General features: G+C 36.4%; 2 protein-coding genes across 2 annotated transcripts; one reads left to right on the top strand and one right to left on the bottom strand.

Moving 5' to 3' along the window:
- Nucleotides 1–350: 350 nt before the first annotated feature.
- On the bottom strand, nucleotides 351–4,337 carry LOC139710162 (ER membrane protein complex subunit 5-like). The gene is made up of 4 exons (XM_071622099.1): nucleotides 4,231–4,337; nucleotides 2,358–2,410; nucleotides 1,128–1,231; nucleotides 351–730 (listed from the first exon to the last, which is right to left on the bottom strand). The coding sequence occupies exons 1-4, from the start codon at nucleotides 4,304–4,306 to the stop codon at nucleotides 634–636; spliced, it is 330 nt and encodes a 109-aa protein (XP_071478200.1). The 5' UTR covers nucleotides 4,307–4,337; the 3' UTR covers nucleotides 351–633.
- A 1,956-nt stretch (nucleotides 4,338–6,293) lies between these two features.
- Nucleotides 6,294–16,232, top strand: LOC139710154 (epoxide hydrolase 1-like). Its single transcript, XM_071622088.1, has 7 exons — nucleotides 6,294–6,759; nucleotides 7,398–7,566; nucleotides 10,363–10,477; nucleotides 11,752–11,881; nucleotides 12,614–12,819; nucleotides 13,352–13,583; nucleotides 14,746–16,232. The coding sequence occupies exons 1-7, from the start codon at nucleotides 6,434–6,436 to the stop codon at nucleotides 14,945–14,947; spliced, it is 1,380 nt and encodes a 459-aa protein (XP_071478189.1). The 5' UTR covers nucleotides 6,294–6,433; the 3' UTR covers nucleotides 14,948–16,232.
- Nucleotides 16,233–17,444: the final 1,212 nt, after the last annotated feature.

The following is a 17,444-nucleotide window of genomic DNA, read 5'->3' as shown; positions in this document are numbered from 1 at the left end:
TTCCTTTATTTCTCTTGTTTAAAAAAAATAATAAAGAGGGGGCGCGCAACCAGTGCACCCCCTCTGGATCCGCCACTGATGCACTTTGTCAACCTCGGCTAAAAGAAAAAAAAAATGGGCTCACAATAATCTGAAGCACTGGATGGCGTGTTGTGTGCTTTCCAAACCACAAAGGTGTCTCTTATTTCACTCAATTCCATCATGAAATCTATCCTATCTCTAACGAAGGAGATAATGGGAAATCCCCATCAGCCCCTTGCATTTTAGTCACCTCGATGGACACACAGTATCAGGGCAATTGCCCCCCCCCCCCCCCCCCCCCCTTGGCATTTATTCACATTCATTTACAGTTATGTAACAGTACCATTTGTCTCCCTGGCACTGGTTTCAATACACAAAATACATTCACTGTACAATGTACCTCCAGCACATGCACGGGTCTGCACAAATTTGGTTATGACATACAATGTATCAATAGACAAACTTGGGTAGCAATCCTCCACTGATTTGTTGGGTAGCCCGTAAAGTCTTTTATTGGGGCTGGAGTGAAAAGTTTATCATCTGTGGAGGATCTCACATTGGAGAGTCCTGTTTCATATGGGTCAATGAGAAATGGCAAAGGGACTGTGGCGGTCAGCCATGCTGGTTGCCCGCCGGACTTCGATGCAAGACCTGTCCACGGTGTGAGAAGGTGAAAAAGGATGGCCGGTTTCCCAGTGTGTCCATGGACCTGGATGAATCAGGAGGCAGAAAAACAGATACATCTTAAAAATGGATCTCAACCTTCTACTGTATCAAAACATCAAATACCTACGAAAGAAATGTGGAACACATTTATATAACCTTGTATCTTTCGAGTGGGTATTCATCGTGACTTTTTGTAAAAGTCAGACAAGTGAATGATACAAATTCGCTATTTAAGAATATGGAAGTAAAAAAACATTAAAACATTGTCATGAGAATATGAAATTGGAAATATATCATTTACACACAGAAATACATTATATATGACCAGTAGAAAAAATGGGTTAGTGTACAGCCCTGTAGCACCTACATGTTACAAAAATGAGTTATGACATACAACATAAAAAGGACCATGTCTGGTAAGATGACAAGTTTCTACTCACTTTGTTTCTAATTCCACTGTGGCTCGTATTTCTCTAAACTTTCCTGCAACGTTGATGACTCCGTAGCAAGTGATGAGCAGACTAACAATACACTGGACAAAAATCTGCAAGAGAGGGGGAGGAGTGTTAAAAATCAGATGTTTCCTGTAACCAAAATGTACATTACGCGTGTATTACTAACGTTGATGTATTGATAATTACGTACTCATTTTTTTGTATCAAAGTTCCCGTGATCTTAATTTGAATCATCTGCCTTGTGTTCTGCTTCTTTCTCAAGGAAAATCATTAAAAAAAAGATACATGTTTGAGCACCTACAGGGCATACAGAGATACAAAAAATGTTCGAACCAATTAGCACTAATCAAGTTTCATCAACTACAGTGTATTATTAAGTACTGCTACTAAAGAGAAATGTACTGTAAAACGAGGAATGTTCGCATGCATTTAATTTCACGAATTTCGCGAGCGCCAAGATTCTCGAAAATAAAATGCATGCGAAAGTTCTTGTCTACACTGTATGAGTTGCATGTCTGTGGCAATTTGCGAAAATTTCATGCCACAAAGAGGCCGTCGGCTCCAATTCACGAAAATTCTATGCCGCGAATATATCATGTTTTACAGTACCGGTATATATTTTCAGGATTGTCTTGACTTTTCGAAAATAGGACAAATGCACTTTCCAGAGTATGTGTACATTAAACTAACAACAGCGGACCAGACTTCTAGCATTATCTCCACAGTGCTAGTTCCAGACTCTAAATTGCTATTCAACCTCTGCTAGACAACCTTTATAATTTGGTTCACCAATGTGACAGCTTAAAGGTCAAATTTACCTCTGGGAGCAGTGATTTAAAAAATGTTTAAGATATCACATTTGATGCATATCGTATTTGTAGGTCTGTTGTATCACAAAACATCCTACCATATAAAAGCCTAAAATATAAGAAGATTCAGCCTAAAACATAAGAAGATTATATCACTATATATAAGAAGATTATATCACTATTTTTCTCCTCAAACCATAACTGTAGACAGTTTAGTGTGGAAACATTTTTATTTCAACTATTGTTCACATTTTGTGTGTCTAACAATACTTAACATTGATTATACCTATTCATATTTTCACAGTGGTTGTTTCTATCCCGAACTCACATTTGAGAACTATTTTAAAGCACCAATGCTGGGTTTTTGGTTTCTTCTGCAAATGGTAAATTGTGCCTTTAAACTTACATCTGTTGGCAACCTGGTAAATTCTTGTTCCGTCAGTCGCAGGTAGGATCGATCTGAAGAAAAGAAATGCAAAACTGGTAATGCCATATATGACTGTCTACTCTTCTAGCAACTACATGTACATCATCTCATTTAATTCAAAGTAACTCTGGCGAGAGTCAATTTTTTTTCGACTCACAGTTATATACATGTATTATAGTACATTTGCATGCATGTGTGTGTGTGTGTGTGTGTGTGTGTGCGTGCGTGTGTGTGTTTGCATTCAAATTTGTCTGTTCTTGAAGATAATGTTCTTATTTTGTTCTAAATTGAACATGGAATTTGTATCAATACTAGTAGTTAAAAGTAGTTCTGAGAATGTCTGCGCTAATGTGGCAATGTGCATGTGCTATGTCTATGGTGCAATATAGGTAGCCATCTCTGTCAACCTACCCTGAGACAAACACTCTCTCAGGCCCATCCCACCTCCATTGAACAAAACTGTACAGCCAGTCGGGCACGCACAAACAAGCTCCGCCCACTTGGCCTGTCACTAAAATATTAAAGCAGCGATTGGTTGACCAAGGAGTTCTGGCTTGACATGGATATAGTATGGATGTGCTGTGTGTATGGATAAAGTATATGGATCGATGTGCTGTGTGTATAGTAAATTCCCTGTACGTAGGCCTACATCAATCTTGCTGTCGGGAAGATGCTTAACCCGTTGATCAGGGGACGAGTCCCGAGTATACTCAGGCAGGAGTCTATGGGAAATGTGTGTTGCAGCAAAATCAGTCTGTCTTTAACGGATTAAAGCCAAAATATAGAAGAAGGGCTATAAATTAATCTTTTACAGATATCTTTGGAATTTGCTTGCACTACATCAAAGTGTCCATCAAGAGATTAACCAACCTTGCTGATGCAATTTGCTGGGATGATGAATTGTTTTTGGAATATTTTGAGATCAACAGATCAAAAGTGTTTAGAAATTAGGTGTATAAAAAATTACCAATGAAAATTTATGTGGCATATTGTACATCGTAGTATCATTCATGACCTGGTATTCAGTGGTAAAAAGGCCTGAGATTGTGGACTTCTGGTGAACATTTTTTTTGCTAATATTTCTCTTACCAAACCGAAATTGTGTTATTACAAAACTATCTTTTGTATTGTACACATTTGTATGCATCCACCAGCATGTGTATATTTCGAAGCCATAAATTACTAATCACTATAGATCTATTAATAATGACAGTTCTAGAAACAGTAGAAAATGTTTTGCTTTTGGCTTGTTCAATTACGAAACCACTGTCACTGTCCAGCATATAGATGCACAATCAGATTCAGAATACTAAATCAACATATTCACGGCAAAGTGCAAGCAATAATAGTAATATTAATAACTATAGACAATCTTTTGTATTCCCTGACATGACCTTGGTCATACGGTCATGCATGCATGCTTGCTTGTTGTAAACTTGTTCACTTTTATAAAAAGGCACAATTCTTGTAAAAATGCAACATTATTAATGAGGCCATTGAGGGTCTAGAGCGTCTAGAGTCTAGATCTAATCGGTAATCCCCGCCGGATATACAATACAGTACAACAGTCAATGATTTCATTCATACGGCATACGGCTAGTGTACTGTACTTTCGCACCTGTTTGTCAAATGACCTCCAAACATGCACAAACTCATTTTCATACAAATTACAATGATGTTGTCAATGTCATACTGCTGACTGTAATGCATTGCGCACACAACATAAATCTCTATACGACGGACTACAGGCAAACGTCCGCCACAGATTTAGAACTGGTAGGAAATTTCGATAACTGAGCTATCAGAACATAATATTCTGTCAAAATCAACCATAAAGCGACGTATTCCTTACGTTGAGCCGCCGAATATGCCGCATGGGCAAGTCCTATAATGCCAAATAAGACGATAAAATGACTTGATCCAGCCATTGTGTCGGAAGGTTCCTCAAAATTAATCAAGCGAATGGAAACCGCAATGGAAACCTTGTGTTACATACGTACATCTCTCGATAGACAAGTGTACATTTCAATAATTACAAGTGATAAAGAACAATGAAGCCTGCCCTATTAAGTTCAGTGTTGATGTGTAACACCCTCCACTAGATTGTGTTTAATCCTTTTATCGACAATATTCTAAAATAATTACTTTTCCATCGAAGACTCTAATCGCAAAATGGGCAACCACCATTCAAAAAAATGAATAAAATAAAACATTTCCAGTGATACCTCACATAACAAGAAAAATAACGTGAAAAAAAATTACATATAGTACAGGTGTATACGTTGTGTTATTTTCTTGTCTACAACTTAATCGCAAAATTAAGTCTTAAATTCACAGGAATAACAATATAAGGAAAATAAAACGAGAATTTCACAAAACTTGACTTTTTGAATAAAGTGCACATGTGAAGGGTTTGTTTGCAAAAACCGATAAGTCCATTTTTGAAGATTTTGAAGTACGATCTCTGTCATATAGTACAAAATAATACCTTTTAAATGATATTGGTCACTATATCATAGAGGTATATTTTTGAAGTTATGGTCAAAAGAAGCAAAAATTTTGTTATTATTCTCTTTATTTTTTCTGGACCTTTAATCGCAAATACAGTACGTGTATCTCCATTTGGCAAATATAGACTTATCGGTTTTTGCAAACAAACTCTTCATATCTTCGACATGTTACTGAATTATGTTAGGGGTAATATTATTTCCCCTGACTTCTGAAAGGGAGAAGTCGAGTTTTCTTTTACTATGTGAGAAAAGTGAGAATATCTTGAATTTTCTTTATACTTTCTTTATGTAGTTGTACTCATATGACATCACAAGCTATAGTAGTCTTCTCATCCAGCTGTGACTGAGCAGAAACTTCAAAAATTCATAACTTTTGAACGGATTGTTCGATTTTCCTCAAACTCTCATTGATGTGTTCTACAAATATTGCTGCATTCACTCAACCCACATGTCTATGAAGGTGAACTTGTCCTTTAAAAGGGGCGCACGCGCCCACCATTTTTTTTTACCCTTTTTGTTTTGCCAAAAACATAAAGTTAACCATCTCTGTTTTGTTTTTGTTTTTTTTCACATTGTATGGAATTGGCAAATTTATCCTATCGATTGCGTGAAAAATATGATTGTTCAATCGTTTGGTATCGTTTGTCATTTGTTACGTGAAAATGTCTTCCAATGGGAGAACATTACAAAAACATTCTGCCCATGGGCGAACATAACCAATATGCCTCCATCACGAGACTGCGTTTAGCCAATCACTAACCGGTATTTGACTAACCCATTTAATATTGCATAATAGTGACCACTGCTATACACACCTCCAGTGACCTCATTGGACAAATCAGGGAGGTGTCATATACCAATCAGTCCCGACCTCCTGGTCAAAGGAAACTTCAAACAGATGACAAGGGTCACTGCTAAATCATTCGTATAATAAATTCAGGGTGTTTTTTTTTTTTTGCTTTTTTTTATTTTTTAGATTTCAGGTTCTTACCATTGTGTAAATCATGTAACGCCAGTAAAAATATAACGATGAAAATTATAAAAACAATGGCAGGAAGCCTAGTATGATGCATATTGGCGACTGCAAGGTTGTAATATATTCCGTATACAAGAAAAAAAAAATCATAAAATCTAATCACATAGACTTTTCTTGAATTAAGTTTTCCCGCATGTTGAGCACTCATTAGTATCAAGAAATACGCATATAATATCATGATCATTGATACGCTTTCTCCAGATTAAGATAGATAAGGCGGAATTTGACTTACGCCATCTTTTGTCAAGGCATGCCTCTCGATTCTGGATAGGCTTGTCAAATAATAAGCCCCGCCTACCCATCAGCACGAGAACGATAATATACATGAAATAAATATTCCGGCAGTAATATGATAGTTGTTACCTCTATGACCTTGTGCCAGTGAGGTGCTTGTACAGTACGCTGCATTAGGAAAACAGAAGCGCAAAGTTATTGTAGCTGTCGTGTGAGCTTGAAAGCCTTCTTTCGTGCGTTAATCAAAGTGAACTTGACTATTCTTCTTGTTGAAAATGGGTTGGAAAACACCAGCCGTCATTCTCCTAGTCGCGATCCTCGTCTGGTATGGAATCTCTTGTTTATTAAACCCGAATTTGATCAGCGAAACCCCCGATGCTGGGAGCGGATGGTGGGGTCCTGGCCCCGAAGTCCCCGGGAGCAAGCAGGACACGTCCGTACGTCCGTTCCGCCTTACCGTGTCTAATGATATTCTCTCAGATCTGAATAGGCGATTGAAGAATACACGGTTTATTGACGCCAAATATGAAACGACGTTCCGCTATGGTTCTAATCCGGCCTATATGAAGGAAGTTCAACAGTATTGGCTCAAAAAGTACAGGTAACTAAGCACAAAGATTATACCAACAACGAATATAGGGTCCTAACTAACATAACGCAATTTTGCTATGATATGATTCTCTTGTAAAGATGTTCTATGAATAAAAAGCATGCCAATCTGGAATACCATTTTCTTGAAACATAAATACGAAACATAATATAGCCTCACTTGTGTGAGCAACATGGCTTTAAAAGAAGGAATAGAAACTATAAACAATGAATACAGGAAAACATGTTTTATTATTATTCTTTTTTAATTGACATCTCGTACAAAAGTATAGGACATATTTAGAGGAAAGTTGGTAGGTTAGCAAAAGAGATATTTGTATTTATGATTATGACCATGGTAGTGACGATGATAATTCATTAGAATGAAATTGATAAAACCAATTATACCTCTGTATAAGGATATTAAGCACATGAATATACATGTGTATGAAAAAACTACATACAGGACCGGATAAAGAAAAATATCATCATAGGGTTTATAATAGTGTGTGTGTATACTTGCTATATGTGCATTTTGAAGACAAATTATGTAAGTAATGTTGAACATGTCTTAATGTGTTGCACTGCTTTCTGATATTTCGTCTTGTGTGTGTGTGTTGTGTGGGTGTTGGTATTTTTGTCACTCCTCAGCTGGCGAGATGCCGAGAAGAAACTAAACAAGTTTGACCACTTCCTGACCAACATCGAAGGCATTGATGTACATTTCATCCACTCCAAGCCCAAACTAGCGCCTGGACAGAAGGCTAAACCTATCATGATGATCCACGGATGGCCGAGCTCCTTCTATGATTTTAACAAGGTGATTTTTATGTCAATTCATTTGGTGTTGAATACACGTACGATTCGTATAGGGCAATGTCTCGCACTTGACTCCATCGGTTTCCATAATCTTAGTAAGAAGAAACATTATCTACAATGTGTTATCTCTGCGAATCCAGACCTTGCAATGCTTTCAGTGTATCGGTTGAAATGTGACACACCCCTTTCGTTTAAAGGGGATCATACCATATTGCGATATAAGGTCACAAGGATGGTTGATAAATATAGATACAGAGTTCGCTATAATACACACATCCTAAAGTTGAATTTACATGAGATAATTAGCCATCGTTTGAGAAAGATGACAGCCCGTCGTCGAAACTATCAAATACAACTTTTCGATGTGTCTAGAGAACTCTTTATCCACATCGTACCATAACTAGTTTTGCTTTGGCTGAGATGGAGATTCATGTTTTAACTAGAGAACTAGAAACCATAATGAAATATTAAAAAGCGTACAATTCTAACATGAATTCAAAGTATATTTGAGAGATATCGGTTTTGTAATAGCCGAGATATCCAAAGACAAAGCAAAGCAAAATGGTCATGATCCAAAGGTGGGTCCTACCTATGGATAGCTTGACCATTTCAAAACCGATTTTCATCAAATAAACTTTGGATTCCTCGTTGAAGTGTAAGCTATTCACCTAAGTGGTTTCTATTTAGCTCACAAAAAGTTAAAACCTCGATTCCCTTCTCAACCAAAACGATATGCCATTTCTTTAAACAACGAGTCCACTAGAGACTATATCTTACGCACACACACACACAAACACACACACATACACACCATATATATATATATATATATATATATATATATATATATATAATGCTTTGTCACGTACACATTTCATAAAAATCACTGACATACGTTGCAAAATCTTCATTCTTTTTTGTGGGGGGGGGGGGCAAACATGTCTCAAAGTTGAATAGAACCCGACAGGTGTATATTTCATGTATATTATATGATTATAGCAACTGATTGACAAAATGCCCTACATCCTGCTCGAGTAAGTACATCCATGATTTGTTTATTATGGCTCTTGCTAAAACACTGATCAATTCTATGCTTATTTATGTCGATGTAGAGCAATTTGTCAATCAGTTGCAATGAAAACACCTCGACGGAAGAATTTCATAAATTTGAATATTATGATTACACATGTATAATCTTCTTTCATAAGCGTTGTGTGTATGTTGTCAATTACAGTTTCATGTCAAGCATGATTATGTGAAGTTTCACGCACCTTTTGCTTTTGTACGCTATCTGCCTTGTTGAGTAAAATGGTAGAAGATATTACACAAAATAGTTTTCAAAGCTTTGATTACTTTTGCCCTTTGTTTCTTTATTAACTTAAACATTTTACAACTGTGCAAACAACCCCTAACATTTCTTTTATACTGGAACCGTCATGATATAAAAATTGTCTGTAGTTAAAGCTTTTAATTTTTGTGTGTGCTTTGTTTCGTTTTAATGTTTGGAAATACTCAAGATCTATATAGTGAGCAAAGATCGAGTTCAATGAGTCTAATGACTCTATAGGTAAACATTTTGTTGTTTGTCTGGGCTAGACTCAGCGATAAGAAAATGTCAACGGAGTAAGATACATGCAAAATGTATGTGTACATAATTATATACGTGGTTAAGCATGATACACTTATTGACTCGTATGAATGTTTAAACATGAAGATTTTTATTGCAAAATGAGCTATTCGTCATTTCAAAACATTGCAAAGTCGGCCCAAGTCCATTTATCAGATAGAGCAAAATTCAACCTTTCCAGTAATATCTCACATGTAGCTTAACAAGGACTATTCTAGTAAAGATTAAAAATATTCTGTATTTTCTTTGTTTATTAGCAGCTTTAATCACAAATGTCTCAACAAGGAGTTAACTCGTTTTACGATAAAACTCTTTATATATATATGTATATATATATGAAGAGTTTGTTTGCAAAAACCGATAAGTCCATATTTGTCAAATAGAGATATTTGCGATTAAAGGTCAAGAAAATATTGTGGAATACATTGGAATGCCTTGCATGGCAATAAAGTATGTATGGCTAGCAAAGTAGAATATAGTAACGGATCATTGAAAAAAGAGAGATATCTGAGATTAAACTAGGTGAGAGACTACAAGAAGAAAATAAGAAAGTAAAGGATATCTCAATCATAACTTTAAGAATATTTATTGTCAGGCACCAAAATATTGAGCTTTCTCTGGAAAGGTTTTATTTTCGTTCTAATTTGGAGTGACTTAAGGGATCACTCGAAGATTTTGGAATGATCTCTGATGTCACTCGAAAATCAGTCATGTCAGTGAAAATGAACATTGTTTGGAGTGATCCCTGAGGTCACTCGAATATGAGTGAAATTAAACATTTTCACTCGATATATATATATATATATATATATATAATTATATATGTGTATATATATACATATATATTTATATATGTATATATATATATATATTCATATGATTTTTTATTATCTTTTTTTTTTTAGAGAGAGAGAGGGGGGGGAGAATCCACGTACTGGTGTTTACACATTTATTGTCAAGAGAACAGCAGTAAATGTTTTTCTTTTCGCCCAAAATAAAGTGAAAATGATTAATCAGCAACAAATTTATCATCTGCTTTCCTCTTGGCAAACATGTGGATTATTATATACATATGGTTACATGATATTTCTTTTTACTCTCCATAAAATGTATGTATATAATATTCATTTCAGTTTTTTTTTCTTTTTCTTATTTCCTATATATTCACAGATTATCCCTATGTTGTCAGACCCACTCAACCACGGAGGCTCGGCTGAGGACGTATTTGAAGTCATATGTCCCAGTATTCCAGGGTATGGTTTCTCGGAACCGCCGCATAAGCAAGGTATTTTCAATCAATTTTGAATGAAGAGATTTAAATTCTGAATAACTATTATTCCCGTTTTTTCTCTTTTTTTTTGGACAAAATTGAAAAAAAGAAGAAGATAAATTTACTGCAAAAAGTGGCACTTCATGAGCTATTGCAAGCACAAATTACGAATAGTATTTGTTTGTAGATGAGATATGGGCATAAGGATTGGACATAAACTTAACTATCAAAGTGTAGTTTGTATATATTTACATGACTCCAAATAATCTATATATAATCCATTATTATAGCAGTGAGTTTGCCTGCATGATCACATTCGTAAGATTTCTATCTTTTGGTATTGAGTCATTTCGGTTTTTTGTTTTTTGTTGGTTTGTTTCTCTGTTTGTTTTTGCTCAATCCCTTTGTCCCTCTGTTTGTAAACGTTGTGTTATCTCTTTCTGTCTATCTATACATACAGAAATATACACATTACGAATATCTATGCGTATTTCATATTATAATAGCTGAGTATGCTGAACGGGTTGCATGTATAATTCTACTGGGAAAAAGAACTTTGCATGTTATATGAATAGGCCTATATACACATTCATACTATGAAACAATAGGTCTATTATGCGCACAAACATAATACATGTAGATATCTCCAGAGGTGTATATCTTCATAATATGTACATTTTGTAAACATGACTTGTATAACGAATGTGTGATGTTTGTGAATGGCATGAATGTTTGAATAGTACTGTATATACTAAGTATTAAAGGGGATTTCGATCAAAATGATACCGTTGAACTCGTAATATTTTACTCTTATCAGACTAACTTATATTTTGACTGGATTTTTTCTTTGAACGATGAAAACAAATCCGTGACAATATCTCTCTCTCTCTCTCTCTCTCTCTCTCTCTCTCTTGTGGGATAACCAATAAGTCCAAAAACTTTATATCTGCGCAGGTCATTCAATAATGTTCTTCTTTATATATTGATAGGATATCAGTGAAATGTGAAACATTCTTCTGCCAAGTGTTTAATATAGACCCGTGTACTGCTGTATAATTCCAAGGTTATATCAATGAAATATATCATGGTGACGAGTTGGACACTTAGGATATATGAAATATTTATACTCTGCCTCCCTCTGCTTTATTTCTGATGAATTGCATCTTTCTTGCAATAGGTATCCATGAAATATACTATGGTGACGAGTTGGACAGCTTCTTAGAATAGATGAAATAGTTACTGTGCCTCAGACCGCCTAATTTCTGATGAATTTTTTTTTTTTTTGACAGGATTTACATCTGTAGATGCAGCTCGCATCTTTGACAAGTTGATGATGCGTCTTGGGTTCAAGGAGTATTATCTCCAGGGAGGCGACATGGGAATGATGATTGGTATCAACATGGCCGTTATGTTTCCTAGGTAACTAATTTTACACGGTTTCTGAATTTTTTCTCTTTTTTCTCCGTTTTGCCTTCGTGGTCACATGTCATATCCCAGAGAGCCAAGATTAACATTTGCTTGATTACCCATCATCGAAGTGACGTTACTTTATTGCAATCATCTATTTATCATTTTATCACTACACAAAAAGTATGACATGGCATTTCAATGAAGTTATAATATTCCATATTGAGGTAGACCAGTTCTACAGTTATCAAAGGTCAGGGGTCGTCTTTCTAAGACAGCTGTAAATGTTTTTCGATATGTGATGTTGATTTTACTTACTTTTCCTTAAATATTTTGCAAAACTGTTGGAAATTTTCTAGTGACCATGCTATGAGTATACTGGATCAAGCGTTAGGGAGAAACTTTGTAGATAAGCAGCTTCAGTAGTGAAGCATGCGATTGAGTGGGATATGAAGTCGTTGAAAACGTTATGGAGACACAAATTGCCTCCCAAAGGTCGTGCGTCTCCATAATAAAGTAATCATACATACATACAGTATAGGGCCTGTATATAATTATGTATATTGATTGCAGCATGGTCAGAGTTAAGGTTAACAGGTTAAAGGTCATATACAAGGTCATTCATACATACAGATACGTGTATCCATACCGTATTGAATATCAAAGTAAATCAAGAAGCTCGATTTTTCTGTAAAGATCATCACAAATGTTACGTGATTCACGCCCTCTGTGTCATATTTACAGCCATGTCAAAGGTCTCCATAACAACGATGTCCTCCAGGTGAGTGGGATGGCGTTGGTCTACCCATTTGTAGCCAATATCTGGCCGTCTTTCTTCCTCCCCGACGAGAGGGAGCAGAAGGCCTTACTTCCTCCGGGAGAACGCCTCCTCTTCGTCCTTGAGGAGTCCGGCGTCTTCTACCAGCATGCAACAAAACCGGACTCCGTCGGTGAGTCCTCTTCACTTTCAAGCCTTAATGACGAGGTTCCGTGACGTCAAATGACGCGTTGTTTGAGGAGCAAAACTAACACTTGTGTAGGGCCTATCAAGCGCATTGCTCATTACATAGCGCGCGATACGCGTATACCGCATACCACCGGATACCCACCTGCCTATCATAAACGTGAGATTGAACGCTTTCATACGCGCTTGCCCTCGCGCATGGCTTGATGACGTCATTGGAACCTCGTCTTTTAAACCATGTGACCGTCCTGTAGCCAAAGATAATCCTGGAAGAGTGAATTAAAAAAAAAAAATCAGCAGTAACACCACTGGAGATAGATCAGGGGGGTGTTTCATCAACGAGTTCGTCGGAGGTTTTCACCGACAAATTTGAAAAGCTACTGAAATCCTTGCGTCTGATTGGCTGATTGCAAATTTGTCGGTGAAAACCTCCGACGAACTCGTTGATGAAACGCCCCCCAGAGGTTATCACTTATTGCTGGTTTCATTCCTGTGAGTTTATTCCTCATTCCCTACAGCTGCGGCTCTCCAAGATTCTCCCATGGGGCTGGCGTCGTACATCCTGGAAAAATATTCCGGATGGTCCAACAGAAATTGGCGGGACCTGCCCGATGGCGGACTGACCAAGGAATGGACACTGGACGAACTCTTGACCAATGTGATGATCTACTGGGTCAACAACAGTATTGGAAATACGCTGCGAATGTTGAAAGAGGACGTGTTACAATTCAGTAGTAACTACATAAATACGTAAGTATTCTGTTTCCTGTCTATTCTTAGATGGCTAGGAGTATCAAAATATATGTGATCAGAATAATTGAAGAGCTTGCAACCAAAAGGCGCTAAATCCATTGAAAAATGATGGATATAGCGCCTTTTGGAAGCAAGCTCTTTCCAACCATGTAAAGGAGAAATGCAGATTATCGTTTGGGGGAATTTGGATAATAGCATGAAGATATTCAGAAAAAATGCAAATATTGCCCTTTTTGAAAAGTATGCATTGATATGCAGAACCGAAGCGAGAAGAGCACAAAATGCATCTTACACCATTAAATTCTGTATGCTTATGAGAAAATAAAGTACAAAAGATGTTTGTTTATCCGAAAATCAAACAAGCTTCGTTATTCTAAAGGTTCGTTCTATTCGAGAATTACAAATTCCCTGATATAGCCTACGACATGTGCGTTAAGCCGAAAACAAAAGATTGTTTGTTTAGTATTTGTGGCGTCATTCCGAAGGTTCGTTATTTTGAAGTTTATCAAATAGAAAATAAAATAAGTCTCGTATATCCACCAACGAATCTTCGGAATTACGAACCCTATTTCATTTTCGGATTAACGAATCGTCGTATGAACGGACGTTATTTCATTTTCGGGTTAATGAATCGACGGAATAATGAACCTCATTTCATTTTAGGCTTAACAAACCTTTGGAATAACGAACCGTCGGAACATCGAACTGTATTAACAGGCGGTTTAATACAGTTCGATATTCCGACGGTACGTTATTCCAAAGATTTGTTAGTGGGCCCACATCCTTGATTGACAACACCTTCTAGCAAATCACACATAGTCAATATATCATATAATTTGTCTTATGTTTTTGTTTTGTTTTGTTTTGTTTTGTTATGGTTTTTTTTTGTTGGTTTTCTGTCCATGTCTACACTTTGTACCTTAAAAATCAATTATTTTGTGAATACTCGTACATAAGGGGGCTTACTTTACAAGGCATTTTTTTTTTTGGCTTTATTCGAGTTCTCTTTTTTTTCATTTTCACAGATATTTATGCAAAATGATTGATTATCTTTTTGTTCTGTATCGTAAAATTCAATACTGTTGTATTGTTTTATCAGAAAATGAGATGTATAAACCAATGAATTGAATTGAATTATGACTTGGCCATCCCGTCACAGGCATTCCACTAGCGTTCCCTACGGGCATACCGTTGCGCCCGAGGACTTCCTCGGGTCGGCTGAATGGCTGATGAAGCCGTTCCACCCTGGACTCATTCATTTCACCTACCTGCCCAAAGGGGGCCACTTTCCCGCCTTCCAGGTGCCCGAGCTGCTGGCGAAGGATGTGCGGGAGTTCGTCCGGAAGGTGGAAGCCCTCTAGATCTGAATGAGGGAAAGATAGGGGTGAGGGGGGGGGGGGGGTACATCTATTCCTTGCCCCCTCTCCCGCAACCCCTGTGGCGGGCAAGAGGGCAATGGGCAATCAAGAGTAGAAATTAGTCTGTCCTTTCTTTCTTTTTTAGTAATACCATGTTCTGCTAATTTTGTCTTTTGTTATTTTTCCCATATTTCTTCTTAATTCCTGGATTTAGTATTCAAGGAAAGAAGGCACTTTTCTTTACTGAGCATATGTAAATGCTTTATCTGCTGTCTCGATATACACTATGTTAATTCTCAGTATATTGTTAATTTATTATTTTGAACTTTGTTTTATGATGTTTTATGAACAACAGAACAACAACAACAACAACAACAATAAACATATTATGCAATTTGCCTATCTATATGCGCGCCCGTTTTGGTATTGGCGATGTATGAATTATTGGTAATATAGCACATCAGCAAGATGAAGCATCTGTCGTTACGTTATAATATCATGGTTATTTGGTGGCTAACATGACAAATATTGCAATCATTGTCTGCTGCACCGATTTTCCTTAACATTACACTGGTTCGGGAATGCTATATAGTTGTACACGAAGCCCTTATTGCCTAAAATTGTTGTCCTTGTTCCTTTGTTTCACCTCACGAACTATATTGCAGTGTAGAATTTTCAATGTTGTTTGGGGCTTCTCTGCAACGAAAATTACAGAAACGTAGTATCTTTTTTATTATTGAATTACTGAAGCTGCACCGGTCTTAATACATTGTACCCTCGAGACTCAGTGGACCGAGTTAAAATACATCTATTTTCATATTTCATTTTATAGTGATGTAATACAATGATGACTACAGAGAGGACAAACAAACAAGATACAAAATATAATAATGGTACGGTGGATCATGACTAGAAAGTGTGTCAGCATACAAGATCTAGATAAAAAAACTTTTTTCAATAAGATGTGAAAAATCGAGGAACCGCAAAAGCATAGCTTGTATTACACTCAACTGCGGGTTCACCTTTATGTAGTCGTCTGATAACGAATTCTAGCCCCCACCAAACCTTTATCTTTTGAGATGAAACTCTACCAGTTCGAGAATTTATTTCTCTTGAGAGTGTAATATTTATGTTTCAATTTTGTAACAACATTCTTCCTGGAGCCTTTTATGATAATTTCACTCTGAATTGTACTATTCATGATTATACTTAAATTGGAATTTTATAAGTGTCATTATGCCTTGGAATGTAAATAAAATAAATGAATGAATGACTGACTGACTTAGGGAATGAATGAACGAACGAATGAATGAATGAATGAATGAAATTGAGAAGTATTCGGAAAGTATTCAGAGTTCATCAGAGGATATAACTGTTACTGATATAAAAATTGCCTCCTTTTGAAAATAATGAAGTTTTTGTCTATATAGAAAGTGAGAGAACGCGTGCGGACTAGTTTTGACTGCCACTGTAATGTATACATGTGCTATCTGGAATGGATTTTTTTTTTCTCAGAAGCTGAAATATTTGTCATTTTGAATATTATGATCCTGTTCATAAGTTTGTATGTGTGTGTGTGTGTGTGTGTGTGTGTGTGTGCATAGTGTTCATGTGTGTGTGCGTGTTATAGTATGAATGCTTTCACCTTTTAGAGGACTAACCAGTGCTTCCTACATAATTGACAAAGTTATGAAGTTGTTTTGACACACACACACACACACACACACACACACATCGTGTCCAATGTCAAGACATAAGACATTGACGCACACTAAAAGACATATCACTTTCACATAACTCACACGCATTATGCAGAAACAAAGGATTCTCAAGGCCGTAAGTTCACTAGCTATGGGTAAGTATACCTATTCATCCTGATGCTTAACTTTCCCAGGTGCAGTTGTGCCTGTGATGATCAGGATTTAAAGCTATTAAAGTAAAGTACAAATGTTTGTAAGAATGAAAGTATAATTATTATAAAACAAACAACGCATACCTTGCAGAAAATGACATTAAGAAGTAAATAAAGCGATGGAAATGAGTTTAAAGGGACTGTAGCAGTACTGGTTGAGGTGGGGATTCATGTTTTGAACATTCCAAAGTGAGATAATGAAAAGCCTCTTATGAAATATGAAAGAGCATGTAATTTTATGAAGGATTCAACGTTTATTTGATGAAAATTGATTTTCAAATGGATGAGATATCCAAAAAAGTGCTAATAACAAAAGGCGACATGCCACAACTTTATTAGGATCTCTTTCTTTCACCTTGTTTTTGGATATTTCAGCCATTTCAAAACCGATTTTTATCGAATAAACTTTTGATACCCCTTAGAACTGCATGCTCTTTGACATCTCATAGAGTGGTTCCTGAACACCTCGCAAAACGTTAAAAGCTAAATCCTCACCACGACCAGAACTGTACACACCCTTTAATGTTTAACGAACCAATTAATGTAAATCTAATAGGTCCTAAACAAAACTTCAAATTAGGAAGCTGA

Source organism: Diadema antillarum, unplaced genomic scaffold, assembly GCF_040938485.1.
Source record: "Diadema antillarum isolate AM-2024a unplaced genomic scaffold, OU_Dant_1.0 scf00000038, whole genome shotgun sequence".
Taxonomy (NCBI): domain Eukaryota; kingdom Metazoa; phylum Echinodermata; class Echinoidea; order Diadematoida; family Diadematidae; genus Diadema; species Diadema antillarum.
This window is presented reverse-complemented; position numbering and strand designations above follow the sequence as displayed.

Coding starts and splice junctions, on each gene's coding strand:
- LOC139710154 (XM_071622088.1), top strand. CDS start 6,434: ATGGGTTGGAAAACACCAGCCGTCATTCTCCTAGTCGCGATCCTCGTC. Junction 10,478..11,751: donor GGAACCGCCGCATAAGCAAG/GTATTTTCAATC, acceptor TTTTTTTGACAG/GATTTACATCTGTAGATGCA. Junction 11,882..12,613: donor ATGGCCGTTATGTTTCCTAG/GTAACTAATTTT, acceptor TCATATTTACAG/CCATGTCAAAGGTCTCCATA.
- LOC139710162 (XM_071622099.1), bottom strand. CDS start 4,306: ATGGCTGGATCAAGTCATTTTATCGTCTTATTTGGCATTATAGGACTT. Junction 1,232..2,357: donor TTACCAGGTTGCCAACAGAT/GTAAGTTTAAAG, acceptor CCTCTCTTGCAG/ATTTTTGTCCAGTGTATTGT. Junction 731..1,127: donor ACAGTGGAATTAGAAACAAA/GTGAGTAGAAAC, acceptor TGATTCATCCAG/GTCCATGGACACACTGGGAA.